At 40.4% G+C, this 18,688-nt stretch overlaps 1 protein-coding gene across 3 annotated transcripts in view; it reads left to right on the top strand.

Annotated features, from left to right (window-relative positions):
- Positions 1 to 7,822: 7,822 nt before the first annotated feature.
- Positions 7,823 to 18,688, top strand: part of Armc8 (armadillo repeat containing 8) — a 94,084-nt gene continuing 83,218 nt past the window's right edge. For all 3 annotated transcript variants that reach the window (XM_041676892.1, XM_041676893.1, XM_041676894.1), the window contains exon 1: positions 7,823 to 7,946. In XM_041676892.1, coding sequence (XP_041532826.1) covers positions 7,902 to 7,946 — 45 coding nt within the window. In that variant the 5' untranslated portion in view covers positions 7,823 to 7,901. The remainder of the gene's footprint in view (positions 7,947 to 18,688) is intronic.

Genomic DNA, 18,688 nt, shown 5'->3' on the forward strand with positions numbered 1-18,688 from the left:
TAAATTTGTGGCCAGCCTGATCTACAGAGTGAATTCCAGGATGACCAGGATTGTTACTCAAACCCAATCTCATAAAACAAGACAACAGCCACCCCCCAACAACAACAACAACAAAAAATCCACAGAGAAATTGTCTCAAAAAAGAAAGAAAAGACTATTCAATCAAGGTTATACAGTGATTTTTAAATCTATCTCTACTTCTTTTTCCTGTTTCTGCTCTGTTTGTTTGATACAGAGTCTTTCTATGTATTTCTGGCTGACCTGGATCTATGTAGATCGGATTGGCCTGGACCTCAGGAATCTGCTTGCCTCTGCAAGTCACCCATTTCTGGAATTAAACGTGTAAGCTGCTATGAGTGGCTGTCTGCTCATTTAAAAACAAAGCAAAACAAAACAAAAAAACAATGTCCTAGGAAGAAGGACACCAAAGTTAATTCTAAATAAAGCAAGACATGTAAGCCACCGAGGATAGTTGAAAGGTTCTGGAGTGACGTCCAAGACTAAATACAGGAAGCCAGAGAGGCTGCTGGTTAGAGGTGGTTTTTATGTTGTTGGGTTTTTGTTTGTTTGTTTGTTTGTTTGTTTTTAATATTATTCCCCATCCTGGGTATTGGGTAGATCTCCAAATAAGTTAGGATGCCACTTTGGAGGGCAGAGGGTTGGAATGTCTGAAAGAGAAGGGCAGTGAGATGCTGTTGCGGGAATTCCTCCCCCGACAAGCCAACAGTAAGCACCCACATGCAGAAAGTCACTGAAACCAGCACCAATGCTGTAGCTTTGTTAAGTTATTTTGTTTTTGTTTTTGTTTTGCACTGCAATGGGCCCAAAGCAGCTTCTTTATTAACCAATGGTATTCACAGCGTGCAGAGGGGAATCCCACACCTACTTTCTCCGAGCGTTCAGTTTAGTTTTCTTGCCTAGCTCTATTCTGCCCTATCACAAGCCAAAGTAGCTTCTTTATTCATTAATCAATAAAAGCAACACATATACAAAAGGACTTCCCACATCATACTGGCTGATTCCAATTTTCACTGTTTTCTGGAAGGGAACACCATAGCAGTGCCTACATTTAATCATATCTTTACTTCACAAGCCCAGGGAAGCAGTCCTCATGTAAAAAGAAATTATGCAAGCAGGGCAGTAGTAGTACACATCATTAATCCCAGCACTCAGGAGGCAGAGGCAGGAGGATTTCAGAGTTTGAGGCCAGCCTTGTTTACAGAACAAGTTCGAGGACAGCCAGGGCTACACAAAAAAACCCTGTCTCAACTATACAAACCACACATACACACTTTGGAGGTGGCCACCTTAGACTATATAGTGAGACCCTGTCTCCCTGGGGAAGACTATTTCTCCCATTTTCGACATTTCTTAGTTGCTTGTCATCTTTTGTCTAGGTTAGAGATCCTGTGGGATTTTCCTCTTCCATGTTATCATATTAATTGTTTTGTGTTTGTTTTTGTTTTGTTTCCTGAAATATGATTTTCTTGTGTAGCCCTGGCTGTCCTGGAACTCAGTGTGTGGACCAGGCTGGCCTCAAGCACATAGAGATTTGCCTGTCTCTGCCTCCTACATGCTAAGATTAAAGGTATGCACAGCCACTATCCAGCATGTGCCTTGTTTTGTCAGCCAGGTCAGTGAGATTTCATGGGTGTAGCTTCTCTGACATTTCCAGGAGATGCAATCGCACAGCACAATTCCTCTGGCTCTTTAGTCTTTTTCCCTTTTCCAGCTGAGCCAGGGCTGTTACACAGAGAAACCCTATCTTGAAACGCCAACGTTAGTAATAATGATGATGATGATGATGATGATGATGAAGTCAGGAGGTGACTCCTGAGCCTTGGTTGAAGAGGCTCTGCTATGGTCCTGAGTGAATTTGCATTATTGGCATGAACATGGCCATGTCAAGGATCCCACTGTCTTAGACCCATGTAAATGACAAAGCCTTCCCCTGGTCCAAGTATGAGGAAAGATTGCCCTTTAGCTAAAAGCTGTGTATGCAGGAACTATCAAGTCTTAAAGGACAGGCTCACAATCAAAAATATGAGGTTGTTTTCTATTTTTGTTCAAAGGTGTTCTAATTTCGAAAGATATTGCAATGGCTATGTAGATTGCTTTTGGTAGGACATCCATTTTTACAATACTAATTTTTTCAGTCATTAAGCCTAGAAGTCTTTTCATCTTTGTCTTCCTCAATTTTGTTCTTCAAGGTTTTAAATTTTTCATCATAGAAGTCTTTCACTTCCTTCCTTAGATTTATCTGATTTTTAAGGCTATTGTGCCTGACATTATTTCATTGTTTTCTTTCTCAGTATATTTATGTATCAATGGTGTACAGGAAAACCACTAATTTATGTTAATTTATTATTATTATTATTATTACCATTATTATTATCGTTGGTTTTTCGAGACAGAATTTCTTTGTGTAACAGCTCTGGCTGACATGGAAATCACTTTGTAGACCAGGCTGGCCTCAAACTCAGAGATTTGTCTGTCTCTTGCTAGAATTAAAGGTGTACTCCATCATGCCCAACTTTTAAGTTAATTTTAAATTCTGACACTTTACTGAAAGTGTTAATTACCTCTAAAGTTTTCTGTTTGAGTGTTTACAGTCTCTAATGTATAGAATCCTGTTATCTGCAAGGGGCACATTTTGACTTCTTTCCTTTCTAAGATTGCATTGTACTTTTTTTAATTAATTAATTATTTATTTATTTATTATGTATATAGTATTCTGTCTGAGTGTATGCCTGCAGGCCAGAAGAGGGCACCAGACCTCATTACAGGTGGTTGTGAGCCACCATGTGGTTGCTGGGAATTGAACTCAGGACCTTTGGAAGAGCAGGCAATGCTCTTAACCACTGAGTTTTTTTCAGACAGGTTTTCTCTGTATAGCCTTGACCATCCTAGAACTCAAAAAGAGATGGCCTACCTCTGCCTACCCAGTGCTGGGATTAAGGGTGTGTGCACCAAGCCTCAGTCTATGGCCTTGAACTCACTCTCCTAGTGAGTGTAAAGGTATGTGCCACCATGTCCATTTTTGTTATTCAATTTTTTACATTATTCATTCTTTTATTTTATTTATGATTTGCGTGCATGTATACCTTTGGAGGTCTGAAGAGGGCGTTGGATCTTCTGGAATTTGATAACTACAGATGTTCAGGAACTACCATGGAAGAGCTGGGAATCAAACCCAGGTCTCTGCAAAAGCTACAAGTGCTATGATGATTGATGAGCCATCTTTCCAATATCTTTTATTATGTTTATTTATTTATTATTTATTGTGTTGTTCTCTCTCTCTCTCTCTCTCTCTCTCTCTCTCTGTGTGTGTGTACTCACACACACACACGTGCATGCAATAATTCATGTGTGAGATCAGAGGACAACTTGTTAGAATTGGTTCTCTCCTTCAACCTTTTTTGGGATGGAACTCAGGTTGTTGGGCCTGATGAAAAGTACCTTCATTTTCTAGGCCATCTCGCCTGCCTGAATTCTACTTTAAAAAGTCTAGTGGGAAGATCTACTTCCAATCAAGATCTTTGAAGTAGGGAGATATAGCATTAATCTAGACCTTTTGATCTTGGAAAATCCACCTCTAATTTGGGCCACACTTTCTGCTTGAAGCTTATATACTAAGGACATGGAAGAAGGAATCTTTTGCTCTTTGCTTGCTTGCTCTTGCCTCACTACTGTGGTAATATTTTGTTTGTGCTTTAATAAATAAAGCGAAGATCAGAGTGTGGAGCTAGCCACACAGGTTCGTCACAGAGGCAAGGCAGTGGTGGCACACAACTTTAATCCTAGCACTCAGAAGACAGAGGCAGGCAGATCTCTGTGAGTTCAAGGCCACCCTGGGGTACACGAGATTAAATCAGTCTAAAAAAGAAACAGAGACAAGTGGTGGTTGCTCATAGATAATGGTGGAAGTTACAAAATAATCCCACACTAGTTCAGAATTATGAATAATAAAGGGTTATTTATTTAGGGGAGACTTACAGATCACTGTCCTAGATAACAGTCCTCTGCATGAACAGGGAACAAGAACAGAGTCTAGTAGCAAGAAGCCAGAGGGGAAAGCAAGAGAGCGAGCCTTTACAGCTGCATTTATAGTATAAAAGAACATGCCCAAGTGGGTTGGTATCTTAAAGGCTATTGGCTGAAGGAGTGGAAGGAGCTCCCATAGCACACACCTTTAATCCCAGCACTAGGGAGGTGGAGATGGGAAGGGATATGGCTGCGCAGAGAGAGGAATATAAGGTGGGAGGACACAGGCGCTCTCAGGATTTAGTCTGAGGTTTTGAAGGGATGGCAGTCAGTCTGAGGAGTTGTAGAGACAGGATACCTCATTTGGTCTGAGGATTTCATAAATGTAAGAACTAGTGGCTGGCTGCTCTGCTTCTCTGATCTTTCATCTTTCACCCCCTAATATCTGATTCTGGGTTTATATGATTAAGACCAATTAGAATTTGCACAACACACTGCCAAGTCTTATCTTTAATTGGCATTAGAGCCTACTTCTTTGGATTCTGGCATATACTGAAGACCAGTTGAGACAAGTAGCCTCATGGACTGAACAATTACTGGACTCTTGGACATTTATAGCTAGCCATTGAGCCATTTTTGGATTAGCTGGACCTCAATCTGTAAGTCATTCTAATAATGCCCCCATATTCTCCCTCCCTCTCCCTCTCTCCCTCTCCCCCCCCCCCCTCTCTCTCTCTCACACACACACACACACACACACACACATACACACATATAAGCAGCACCCCTTCATGGCTCTGCATCAGCTCCTGCCTGCAGGTTCCTGCCCTGGTTGAGTTCATGTCCTAACTTTCTTTGATGATGAACTATGTTGTGGAAGTATAAGCCAAATAAACCATTTCCTCCTAATGTTACTTTGGTAATGGTTTTTTTGTTGTTGTTACAGCAATAAAAACCTTAAGACAAATATTATTATTATTTTTTGGATATAGGGAGAAGTGTCATTCTTGTTTGTAGAAGTTCTGGAATGTTCCTTGGGCTTAACATGGCCTTTGCTGTCTTAAATCTATAACAGCTTCATTACTAACAGGAGATGTTCACACTAACATTCCCTTTTGCAGGGAATGGAGGGCTCATGAGGTGCTTGAGACAGCGCAGAAGTGTCTTACAAGGCTGGTTCCTTGAGTAAATATAGACAGTTAGCAAGTGTTGAGAGGGCTTTGTGAGTGGCTGTCCTCTGAGCCAAGCAATTGACATCTTAGGTATTATGGTGGCCAGGTTGCAAAAGATCATCCCAGCTGGGTTGCTGAGGGGACACACACACACACACACACACACACACACACACACACACACGGTGGGGGGCACAGAGAGAGGTAGTCCAGAAGGCAGAAAGCTAATAGGATTTTCCTGGGGAAATCCTCAACTAACATAGTGGTGAACACTTGTTCCAGCCTCACAATGGATAATCCAGAGGCATTCTGTGTATTTTCTCAGAGGGGCTTGAGGAATAAACAAGGATCTCAATAGCAGACTCTAATGCTGGATTTGGTTTTCTTTCTTTTCTCTTTTTGACTTGGGGATTCTGTTCTCTGGAAGTACTTCCAAATTAAACTACCTATACTCATATATTATCCCAGGATGAAACAAAGCCAAAAATGTATATTTAATAAACATTTAACACATGCCTACTGTAGGCAACAAGATAAAAGACTAAGAAGATAAAATTTTTGGAGTGAATAGTATAAAATTACTTCTCTCAAACATCTATAATCAATATACATAACAATTTTTCTAACAATATATTGTATTATATATAACAATATGTAGGATATATTGTTAATAACAGTATATTGGACATATTGTTATATATAATACATATTGTTATATTTTTGAATATATATATATAGAGAGAGTATATTGCTAGATATATTATGTGACAGGAAAGAAACAACTGGTGCCTGAAGTTAAAGGATGATGCAGGCTGGGGACATGCGCCAAGTACTCTTGCCACTGAGCCTGATGATCTGACCTTGATCCCTGGAACCCTGGATAAAAGGAGAGAATCAGCTTCCCAAACTGTTCTCTGGCCGGCATGTGCATGCACACACACACACCAAAATGTAAAATTATTATTATTTTTTAATATTTATTTACTTATTATGTATACAATATTCTCCGTGTATGCCTAAAGGCCAGAAGAGGGCACCAGACCTCATTACAGATGGTTGTGAGCCACCATGTGGTTGCTGGGAATTGAACTCAGGACCTTTGGAAGAGCAGACAATGCTCTTAACCGCTGAGCCATCTCTCCAGCCCTGTAAAATTATTTTTTAAGAAAAGAGGTAAGGAATGAAGTGTAGATCATATAGCTATAGAGACCATATGCCCAGTTACAATCTGCCTGGTTGTAGCAGGCATCCTAGGACATGATTCTAGGTGCTAGGTGGATGGACATTTAAATAATTTTGTATTTATGAGCCGGGCGATGGTGGCGCATGCCTTTAATCCCAGCACTCGGGAGGCAGAGGCAGGCAGATCTCTGTGAGTTCGAGACCAGCCTGGTCTACAGAGCTATTTCCAGGACAGGCTCCAAAGCCACAGAAAAACCCTGTCTCGAAAAACCAAAAAAAAAAAAAATTGTATTTATGAATGGTACTGCGTACTAGAATAAAAAGGAACACAACAAACTTGATTTCACCGATTATGGTTTAGGAAAAGGTTAAAAAATTTAAATTTAAAATTAAATTGAAATGACATTATTGGATGAATAATACCCGGGCAAAGACTGGCAAAGATTGTATAGTTAGGATGAAGATTACAGAATTTAGGATAGAATATATTGTTACAGCAGGAAGGTTCTCTTAAACTTCCAGCCTTCCAGAAGTGCAACATTTGTAACAGACCTATAAGCAAGGGTGATGAGTGATACAAAGAACTTAGAAAGTACAGGAGGAAATGAGGAGCAGTGAGAAAGAAACACTTTTGCTTTAACAGCTTATGGCTTTATCCAGAGGAACGGTAACAACCTGAATTAGGGATGACTTCTCTTCTCAGACTGTTTTAGTATGAAATATTCAGATGACCTTCCCCCATATGACTCAGAGGCTGGAAGAAATCTAATATATAGGCAGCACATTGCTTTCCACATTGCAGGCATGTTATTTTGTTTATTGGTTCATTTATTCTCATTAGCCCTTATTTTACAGTCGGGAGAACGGAAATATAAGGAGACCAAGCAACCTGTTCAAGATAATGGTGCTAACTAAAGTAGCAAGGATTAAATCCAGGCGTCTTACTAGAGTGCCCATTCTTAACCCACTATACCAGAATAAGTAGGTCGGGCACACAATGTTAAAGCAGGTTGAGCGTTGAAGCATGAACCGACCGTTCTTATTGGTGGCATGACCCGGTTTTGAGACCAGTTTCTCCAGCCTTAAGATGGAGATAGTACCGAAACTAGGAGTTTGGTGTAGAGTGAGATAGTGAATGTGAAAGTGAACTTCAAACTACGTAGGTAACTCCACCTACTAGCGTTTAGGAAAGAGAACCTGTAAACTGAAATTTACGAGCGCCGACAGCTCGTACTGCCCGGGTGAGGCTCCGCCCCCAGCCGGTGGAAGGTGGGGCAGGCAGGCCTTTGCGCATGCGGAGGCCGCTGCCCGCGCCCACCTCTGACCCCAGCGCGAGTAGCTGCTGTTTCTGAGAGGACGATTCGTAAGCTGGGGTCCGGCGCGGTTAACCATTCTCCTCCCTTCTGCCCAGTCCTTCAGTGCTCGAGCGACGCCCGGAGCTTGGTCTGTTCTGAAAAGCTTATCTGGCTTTCTCCAGAGGATCCGTCTGCTGGCCCCATCAGTGGCTGTCGAAAGTGCCGGCCTCGCGCCGGCGCCGGCAGCAGCCGGGTGGGAAGGCTCAAGATGGCGTGCCTGTTGGAGACCCCAATCCGCATGAGTGTCCTCTCGGTGAGTGACCCGCTCTGCGCAGGCCAACCCGGGCCCTGCCCACAGCATTACCCCGGTCCCGTGAGCTTCCCTAGCACCACGCCCTGCGGTGGCCTTATGTGGGGTACACGCGACCCGGGCCGAGCCGGAGGCGTCTCCCACTCGCGAGCTCCCATCGGTGCGGATTCCCAGGACGACGTCCGGCAGGCGGGGAGGTCGGGCTCTAGGCAGCCGGCCCATGGGCGCGGCTTGGGCTTGGCCGAGCATTTCCCCTGCCTCCCTCTCTGCTCGGTTGCTTCTCTGGACCCAGCTCGCTGCCGGCGGCGGTTCAGGGCAGGCCTGGGACCGAGCGTCCACTCCATTCTACCGGGCTGTGGCTAGAAGAGGTGTGAGCCGTCCAGCTGCCACAGCACGGAGGTGACAGGCTAGGCGTCTTCTGTCACGTCCCTACACCCAGGCACCTGCCAGAGCCGCTTGCTTTTTGGCAATGGGGGTTTCCGATCAGCTGCAACCCTTGCTATAGTGTGTGGTTATTTAGACCCCATTTTCTCTGTTCTGCTCCTGCGGTCGCGGCTCTGACACGAGAGAAACTATGTTTCTATTGCCCGGTGTTCGTTTTTTCTTTAGGGAGGGCAAAACATTTTAGAAGGAGGAATCAAAAGAGGGGAATAAAAAGAAAAAAAAAGACTAGCTTTCCACATCTTGATATGCCAAGAAGTCATACTATTTCTTTTTCTTTTTTTTAAGTTAAAAAGAACAACAACAAAGCAAGGAGAAGACTTTCACCTTGCAGTATATTGTCCTTAAAAGAACAGGACCAGCAATGGAGTGAACAAGAATGAAAGTTGCTGGGGGCTAACTTTGAAGGGTTTTGCAACAGATTTTAGCTGTTGGTCTCCAATGATTCATTTGTTGTTGTTGGAAATAAAGGAGTATGCAGGCAGAGTGATTGATCATCTAGTAGACTTGTTGAAACCTATTGAGATGATAGTTGAATTCTAGATGACTTGTTAAGATACCTACAGTCTTGCAACTCCAGCCGGTTCCTTTTCTCTTCTCTGAACTCTTACACAAACACACTCACGTGTCCAGAGGCACCTAGTTCTTCAGTCCACTCAGGTTTAGAGCCACGCAGTAGCGTGCTATCTAGAAAATACTCAGGTTACAGTACAGTGCAGAATGTAATTTTGGGAGTCGGTCAACAGCTCTATCCCTGTACATGATATGCTGACCTGTTTACTTTAACTGCAACTAAAGAAGTACTGTTCACCCAGTTGTTGCGCACATTAATCTGTTACTCCACTGACCATGTCCACGGATGTTTTGTGGGAGAGCAGACCAACGACTTCTCTCACTGTATTAAAAGGCAAAAAGGATGTATCGTAACGGTTCAGTTCCCCTTTGATTGTGTCATTCAGTTGCAGTTTTCCATGAGTTCATCTGAAAAACTTTTGGTTGCCCCCGCCCCACTAGTGATTGACCCCAACCCTTTGCCCACACTTGGTAAAGTGCTCTTCGAATACAGCCCTAGCTCCACCTGTGACTTCTTTACTTTTTGTACATTACCAGCTTCTTTTTTTTTTCATTACCAGCTTCTATAGTATATATATAATTGAAGCTTCATTTGTCTCACTTTTCCAGTAAATGCTTATGCTCTGTTTATTTCACTCAAAAACTTCTTGAAGAATATTTTCCGTTTTGAGTTAGAATTTTCTTTAGCAAAATCTAGTCTCATTTGGGAGCCTAAACTCACTCTAGTTTTCCAGTTCTTCAGTTATAGGGCCTTAGGAAAGCAGAACTTTGGACAAACGCTTTCAAATGTCTGAACTTACTGATCTTACATGCTAAAGGAAAGGTGTTCCCTTTCAAACAGCTAACTAAAGCACCGTTTCCATATTATTCATTAGAAGCTATCGGGATTGAGGAACTGGCTCAGTGGGTAAATTCCTTGCTTCACAAGCATGAGGACTTGAGTTAGGATCTCCAGTACTTACATAAGAAGCCACACATTGCAGTCCATGTCTGTGACATCAGTACTGGGGGCAGAGCCTGGAGGCTTTCTGGCCAGTTGGTCTAGTCTGAACACGGAGCTTTAGGTTTAGTGAAAGACCCTGTCTCAAAAAGTACAATAGAAGCAGGAAGATATCAGATGTTGATCTCTGACCTACACACACACACACACACACACACACACACACACACACCAACCACACCACACTTGGGTGAATCCCTATATGCCAGTGAAGTACAAAGCCCTGTGTTGTGTACTTTTGCAAATGCAAGGGTTTCCAAAATGCTCTGAAGGCACTCATAGTCCTGATGACTGGAGTGTGGTAACTAAGTTGACTAATGGGAAATCAAATTGTTTTAAATGATTTCCATCTATAGTCCATTATACTTTCTTCCTGAGAGACCTCAGTTGCATGCTTAATCTTAACTACTCAATCCACACATCTACATTATCATCTTGACTTTCCGCCCACATCTAGTCTCAAATCTTTGTGTGGATGTCATCCATAACATCTAACGAGGCATGTTCTTTTTTCTGAGAAGACTTAGTCATGACTTCCCAGTTTGAGACTGTCTTTCACTCGTCATTCTGTTAAACTTCGCCGAATCATCTTCGTCTCTTTTTTCCCTCATACTTCTGTTTGTTATTAGTGTTGCTCACATCTTTTTGAATGAGGGCCCTCATTCAGGACACATTGCTTTGTGTATTCACTATCACAGTGTCTTTAATTATATTTATTTATCATGTGTCTGTGGGGGGAGGGGGAGGTACATGTGTGCCACCGAGCGTATATGGAAGTCAGAGACAACTTGAAGGAGTGTGGTGCTCTCATCATGTGGGCTCAGGATCAATTTCAGGTTATCCGGCTTGGTATTCTGCCAGCCTTTGGTTATTTCTTGAGAGAACTGTCTTGTAATATTGCCGGTCTTGAACTTATAGGCTCCATCTGTCCTCCTGTCTCAGCCTCCTGGGTAGCTGAATTACAGATGCACCTACTGCATCCTGCTTTAGTAATTTTTCTGCCTCAGTTCAAGCCCATTTCTGCGTGGATTTCATAAAGAATACTTTGGAGACCACTCCTTAGTTTGAATTCTTCAGAGGGCTCTGACTTTGGAAGGGGTGATGTTCATAGATAATTCTGAACTTCAACATTGTTTATCTCCCATAGGAACCATCCATTCCATAGAAGTGGATTTCTTAGGTTGAAGTTGATCATTAATTCTTCCAAATTCCAGTAACATTGTGCACTTATTGTATGTAATTGAAGCTTTGTATATATTTTTGTTGTTGTTTGTTCTTTTCTTACTTATTTTGAGAGACAGTCTTATTGTGAAAGACTGGTCTTGAATTCAAGGTCCTTTTGTTGGAGCTGAAGATATGGCTCAGCCATTAAGAGCACTTGTTGTCCTTGCAGAGGACACAGGTTTGATTCCCAGCACTCACATGGCAACTCAGCTCCAATTCCAAGGGGTCTGACACCCTCTTCTGACCTATAGACACCATGCATGCACATAGACACACATGCAAGCAAAACACACACACATAAAAAACACCTTAAAACAACAATAGCATTGTTTTGCTTCAGCCTCCAAAAGTACTGTACAGACTTTTTCATGTAATGTGTTTTGATCTTCTGACATTTGCTAAGTATGGCATTAAGTTAGGGAAAGCAGTGGTGAGCTACATGTACCTGTCTGTGTATTTGGAGGTTTTAGTTCAATAATAACACAGAATCATGGAAAGTTTTCCTGGAGACACTGAGCTGAGAGTTCAAGAATGAGTTAGAACTAACTAGGAAAAGACGACAGAATAGCAAAACAGTCAATAGATCCCCTCAATTATTATTCTGCAGTAAGTTTTTAAAGAGTAAATAAATTAGTTCAAAGATAAGTGCTTGACTTTTTTTTTCTCAATCCTATTGTTAGGACTTTTTTTTTTTTAAGTACAAAGTACTTAATAAATGCTTGTTGAAGGAGGTGGATAGATTCAGCTCTCTTTGTAGTGTACCATGGTCATTCCTGTTTAACCTTGGCCCTTCAACCTATTTCCCATGTTTTAAATTTTTTTGTTTTCTTTTTTCTCCTTCCTTCCTTCCTTCCTTCCTTCCTTCCTTCTTTCCTTTCTTCCTTCCTTTCTTTTTCTTTTGAGACAGGATTTCTTTGTGTAATCCTGGCTGTCCTGGATCAGGTGTCTTTGAACTCAGAGGTCAGCTCAGCCTGCCTCTGTCTCCTGAGTGCTGGGATTAAAGGTGTGGGCCACTACCTCTCAGCCATAAATTGTTTTGTATTTTTTGTATTTATTTTTATTTATTCATTTATTTATTATGTATACAATATTCTGTCTGTGTATATGCCTGTAGGCCAGAAGAGGGCACCAGACCCCATTAAAGATGGTTATGAGCCACCATGTGGTTGCTGGGAATTGAACTTAGGACCTGTGGAAGAGCAGGCAATGCTCTTAACCTCTGAGCCATCTCTCCAGCCCTTATTTTTATTTTTGAAATAAGTATAGGCTCACTGGAAGTTGCAGAGAGGTCATGTGTAACTCTAACTCTGGTTACCCATTGGTTATATTTTACATAATTACAGAGCCAGGAAATTGGTATAGGTATGTGGATATTTTTGTAGCATTTTATTACTGCTGCTGTTAAGATACAATAGTATCCATCACCATGAAGATTTCCTTCATCTACATCTTTAAAGTCACACTCCCATCCTTAATTTCTGGTAGCAACTACTTACCTTTTTTCCATTAACAATTTTGTAAGTTTTCTGCATTGTTATGTGAGCAGAAACATACATTTGTGGCCTATTGGGATTGAGTTTTGTCACTCAGCATTATGCTTTTGAGAGTCATCCAAATTATTGCATATATCTGTAGTTCGTTTCCTCTTGCCAAATAGTATCCTGTGAGTGGATGTCCAAGCATTTATTTATAATCAGTCATCTATTGAAAATTTTTGTTTCTAGATTTTGGCTATTATGACCTATTGTGGACAGTCTCTGACAGGTTCTTTATGTGGATACGACTGAAAGAAATACCTAGAAGTGTAGTTGCTAAAAGTATCATTTTACATATGATAAATGTGTTTTTAGTTTGTCAGGAAACTGATGAGCTTTTCAGGTTACCATTTTATATTTCTGTCAGTAATGTATGAGAGGTTCAATTTCTCAGTTCTTATCCATCGTTATTGTTAGCTTGCATTATAGCTTCTCTAATAGCTGTGTACTGATACTGTACTATGTTCTTAATTTGTGTTTATTTCCTTAAGGAATAACAATGTTGAAATCTTTTCATGGAGTATAGGGAAATGTTTGTGTCTTTTTAAAAAAATGTTCTCTAATTAGACTGCTTGCTTTTTGGTTATTGAATTTGTATGTTTATTAGGTGTGGTCTTTTCTTCCTTTAGCTATAAGTGAAAAATGAACCTTGGGGCTGGTGCTTGTCTCTCAAAAAAACTTTGGTCTTAATATCATGCCTTACACAAAAAGTAACTCAAAGAAGATCAGAGGTTTATTGTAAAAAATTAAAGAAACAAAATAAAACCAGCCAACGAAAGCCAATGCTTTACAATATAAAGCAAGAGGGCTGGAGAGGGCTCAGTAGTTAAAAACTAGACTCAGAATCAAAAATAGAATAAAACAGGAAAAAATTCATGGAATCTTGTATTTGGTGAAGAATTTTAGACCTGTTGAAACAGTTGATAAGTTAGACTTAACAAAATGAAAATTTGCAAAGACCTTGTTGAGAAGGTGATTGCTGCAGGCGGTAGTGGTGCACATCTTTAATCCCAGCATGAAGAGGCAGGCGGATCTCTGAGTTTGAGACCAGCCTGGTCTACATAGCTAGTTCCAATACAGCCAAAGCTACACAAAGAAACTCTCTCTCTCTCTCTCTCTCTCTCTCTCTCTCTCTCTCTCTCTCTCTCAAAAAAAAAATGATTGTGTTTGGTCACTTTATAATTGTTTGAGGGAGGCGTGGTAATAAAATGCCTTTGAATTTGCATATCTGGTATAGACAGCTCAGGAAATTGTTGGCTTTAATTGGTTCCTTTACAGTCTTTCCCAGAGGTCAGTGTGTCCTTTTTAGATGAGCAGCTTTCTTTCATTATATAGAGTTTTCAAAGTCTATAGATACCGTTCTGTTTTTGTCTGTTCAGTTCTTGACAGTTTTCTGTTTGGTGTTGCCTCTTGCTGCCTATTGATCTGCTCTCTTTTGTGGGCAGTTGGCAGTAATAAAAAACTCTGTGATGTTAAACCCAGCTGACCTCTAAGCATAACTTCGTCTTCCTTTGGATTGAGTAATAAACACAAAAAATGAAATCCGTTCATGTTTGCAGAGTTAGTGTATAAAACACCTCAGGGTTTGTAGGGTTTGTCAGCAGAGGTCCTAAAGGATATTGTTGATATGAGAGTCTTACTCTTTAGTGGCAATGGGTGGCATATGAGGGCTGCTTATTTCATGTTTCAGGGCATTTTGTAGCCACCTGAATTCAGACACTTGTTGCTCACTAAATCTTCTAACCTATGAAGACTCAGAAACTTCTTAATACAGTCTTCAGTTGTATCTGGGAAACTAGCCTTTGGATTGATTCTTGGATTTTGGTTCCCTGCCCTCCAGCCCCCAGTCCAGGGTTGTGTGCATGCACTCTGTCACTGAAGTTCATCCTCTACATTTTGATTTTTTTTTCCCTTTCTGGTTTTTCAAGACAGGGTTTCTCTTGTGTAACAGTCCTGGCTGTCCTGGCCTGTTCTAGAGCAGGCTGGCTCATAAACTCATTGAGATCTCCCTGCCTCTGCTTCCCGAATGCTGGGATTAAAGACGTATGCTTTAACCACTGCCCAGCTACATTTTGATTTTTGATTTAATAGTTGCTTTACAGTAAATACTATCTACCAGGTTGATTTGTGGGTAAACATTCTTATTTGGCAAAACATAATGTCTGTTCCCTTCTCATTCACTGAGTATCGGTGCTGTGATCCTTGAAGCGTGGTGGGGGATTTTAGCTTCTTAAGGATTAGTATTACCCACCCTCTTCACAGAAGATCATATATGCCTAAAGAATCACACGGTTTCTAGGGGTTCGAGGTTTCTCTGAAGCCTGCATGTTGGTCCTGAGTTAACTCCTTTACCTGTCCCAGTGTCAGACACCAAAATGTGCTATTCAAAAGCCATTTTAATTAGTTTGGAATGGTAAGAGTAAAATTAACAGTGTTTAAAACTCAGTTAAGGTTTCATGTTTGGGACATGAATCTGTGGAATCTTAACTTTTTTGTCCAGATTTTGTCAGTGAACTCTCTCCCAAAGTGAACTCTGGCCACCGTAAGGGTTTTGTGTAGGAGATGGTATAATGGACTTTGGAATGGAAAGCTAGGTTAACTGGAGAGTCACTCTAGAAGAAAGTAAGATAATTGAGGGTTTCAGCACAGGCAAAAATGGAAAAACACATAAGAAGTATCTCATGGTATTGACATAATTGTTACAGGCTACAATGTAGATGACAGACAGGTAGATCCAGGGAGAAAATATAATGGAAAAGCTCTTGCCTACTGTAGACGTGAGGGCTGAGTGTAAATAAGCACCATGGATAGCTCCATGACAAGGCCACTTCTGCCTCTGAGAAGGGGAGGCAGCCTGTGCACAGCAGTACTTTTGAGGTGCACCGAGAAAGACTATACCCAGGATCTTGAAGTCACTACACTGTTGCAATCTTGAATAACTTAAAAACTATTGTATGGTACAAGGCAACATCTATTTGTGTCTAAGTAGCTCACTTTTTTTTCAATGCCCATCATCTCCGAAGTAAATTGGTACTACCTTGAGCAGATTAGTCTCATTTTTATTAAAAGCCCTATGTTAGCAAAACATTATATTTGTCATTCTGTAGGTCTTTGAAGTGTTTGAAGATCACCTATCTAAAAATATATCTATTTCTGTTTGACGTTGAAAACATATATAACACGTACAAGTTTGATTGTTATAGGTGACTATTAACCTGCATTTCTTCTTCTTTTCTTCGTCTTTTTTTTCCCCTCAAGACAAGACAAGGTTTCTCTGTAGCTTTGCTAAATGTCCTGGAACTAGCTATTGTAGACCACGCTGGCCTTGAACTCACAGAGATCCGCCTGCCTCTGCCTCCAGAGTGCTGGGATTAAAGGCATGCGCCACTACCGCCTGGCCCCTGCATTTCTTTTTTTTTCCTTTTTCTTTTTGCTTTTATTGAGCTATATATTTTTCTCTGCTCCCTTCCCCACCCCCCCACTTTCTACCCTCTCCCATGATCCCCACGCTCCGAATTTACTCAGGATAGCTCACTTTTTTATGTCAGGATTGAGATGTAGGCATTTGCTATCTTAGACAATTGCATTGGCTGTCTTATTGGTGGCATGTGAATAACTTAGCCAATCCAGAAAGTATCTCTGTCTTTGTGATACTCACAGTCCTTTTAGCCTCTGGTGCTATCAGAGACAGTCTTTATTCTTTGAATTGCCACGTTATGCTGTTTTGCACCACAGGTCTGTGTAGCTTGTTCACTCTGTCTAGGGGCATCACCTAACACCTAAATTTTTTTTTTAAAAAGGTGAAGGATAGATAATTAATTATAAATTATATACTATGTATTAATTCATCATTTTAATTACTTAAATATGTGATTAGAATTCTAAGCAAATGTATATTCTTTGAAAAACATCCATCTTGCATTAATGAATTTGCCCAACTTATACATAATGTCGAAGGGTTTATATCTCTGAATAATCAAAACTTGAGCCACCTGGCAAACAAACACAGATAACTGAACAATTGGTGACACTCTTTTCCACTAACTTATTCTTATTACATTAATTCAAAGTATTTATGTTCTTTATAAGTGCTGACAATACCCCTGAGCCACCTGAAAGTAAATGCTACATGTATGGAGAGCAGCATCTGTCTTCCTTTTCTGATGGTTCTTAACATCTGTGGAGTGAGTATTAAGACTTGAGAGATTATCTACTTTTGCCATGAATATAATGACTGGCAACATCAGTTACTGAGGTGCACACAGCTCATGTTAATCCTTAAGATTCTAGGTATCATGCACCCAAATTGTCTCGAAAGGACACATTCATAAATTCAGTGAAACAGACACAGTCAGGGGGAAAAAAAAAGAGCATTCAAGATCAAATAGACCTATATGACTTTTTGTGACTTGGATTTAAAAGGGTAGACATCATAGTGTTTGGTTTAGAAGTATGGATGCTATATATATATTTTATTTTATTTTTTTTTTTTTGGTTCTTGTGAGCACTAAAGCAGTTGTTAATACAGGGCTGTAAAAATATATTATTAAATTAGAAACTCACTACAGAAAAAAAAAAGGTGCTCCTCATATGACCTTTATTCTAACTGTGCACTGGCTTTTCTATTGTGAGTAGTTCTGTTGTATATGAGTAATAGAGAATATTTTACCTGGAAAGATGCAGACAATCTTTAGTTCATTCTTGTCAACTTTTATTGGGGAAAAACTGAGAACTGGATGTATTAACTTTTCCACTGTGGTATGCTGAGTGCCCAGCTCAGCTCTCCAAATTCCTACATTTTAAAGTATGAAATTGGGGCAATGAGCTGGTTCAGGGAAGAGGCCCCTGCTACTAGGCCTGACAGTGTGGAGTTTAATCTCTGGGAATGACTCCTGCAAGTTGCCTTTTGATCTCACACATGCACCATCATGTGTACCGTGGTATATGTATGTGCCCCTCCATAAAAAAATGAAAAAGCCCAAAATTGTGTTCTTGGATTTATAGTTTAGGAGTTTTTTTTCTTTTTTTTTTTATTGAGAAAAGGAAAAAAAATAGTTTAGGAGTTTATGTCCACATTTTATGAACACTTACTGAGATACTTTTCCTAAACTCTGTTGATGTATAAAGTCTGGTTTTCTGTATTCATTGAGAGATCAGGGTTCCAACATAAAAGATCAAAGTTATGTATTTAGTATTTCCATGGTGATGTTTTGAATTAAAGCAAATCATATTTTAGTGGTCTCAATTGCTAGACAGATGGGGCCCAGCTCAACTGCCAAGTGTCGTTTTAGAAACTGTCCGTTACTTAAGGTTATAGGAAAGTGGAGTTTTGATTAATCTGGAAGGAAAGGATGTTGTGAAACTTTAGAAATAACGAAGAATAATCTTGTAAGAAAAAAGCCTAAGGATAAAAATAGCTGCAAATGTATTATGTGATCGGGAGGCAGAGGCAGGCAGATCTCTGTGAGTTCGAGACCAGCCTGGTCTACAGAGCTAGTTCCAGGACAGGCTCCAAAGCCACAGAGAAACCCTGTCTTGAAAAACCAAAAAAAAAAAAAAAAAAAAGTGTTATGTGAAGTGTCTGAAAAGAATATCATGAGTTTGGTTGGGCCCTAACGGACCAGAAAAGCATAAAGCAAGACAAACATAAAACAAAACACAAAGCCTTGGACTTAAGTAGTATGGGACAGGGCAGTATTTTTTTCCCCTCCTTTTGGAAGTGAGTTAGAACTTTGAAATATATAGTAAGAACAGGATAGTGATCTACACATGAAATGTCTATCTTTGTTAATGTACTTTTTTGGTAGTATTTCAGAAGAGTCTTAAGTTATTCTCTCAAAATTAGGGAAGACTTATTTAGCATTTAGTTTTGTCTGCTGATCTGATAAATTTTTTTTGTCTGAAATTAACTCTTGGGCAGAGAGATACTTATTTTCCCATAACTCTTCAAATGATAGTGAGGAATGAGGTAG

Source organism: Microtus oregoni, unplaced genomic scaffold, assembly GCF_018167655.1.
Source record: "Microtus oregoni isolate MIOR12 unplaced genomic scaffold, Mior012 000028F_ref0000031, whole genome shotgun sequence".
NCBI lineage: Eukaryota > Metazoa > Chordata > Mammalia > Rodentia > Cricetidae > Microtus > Microtus oregoni.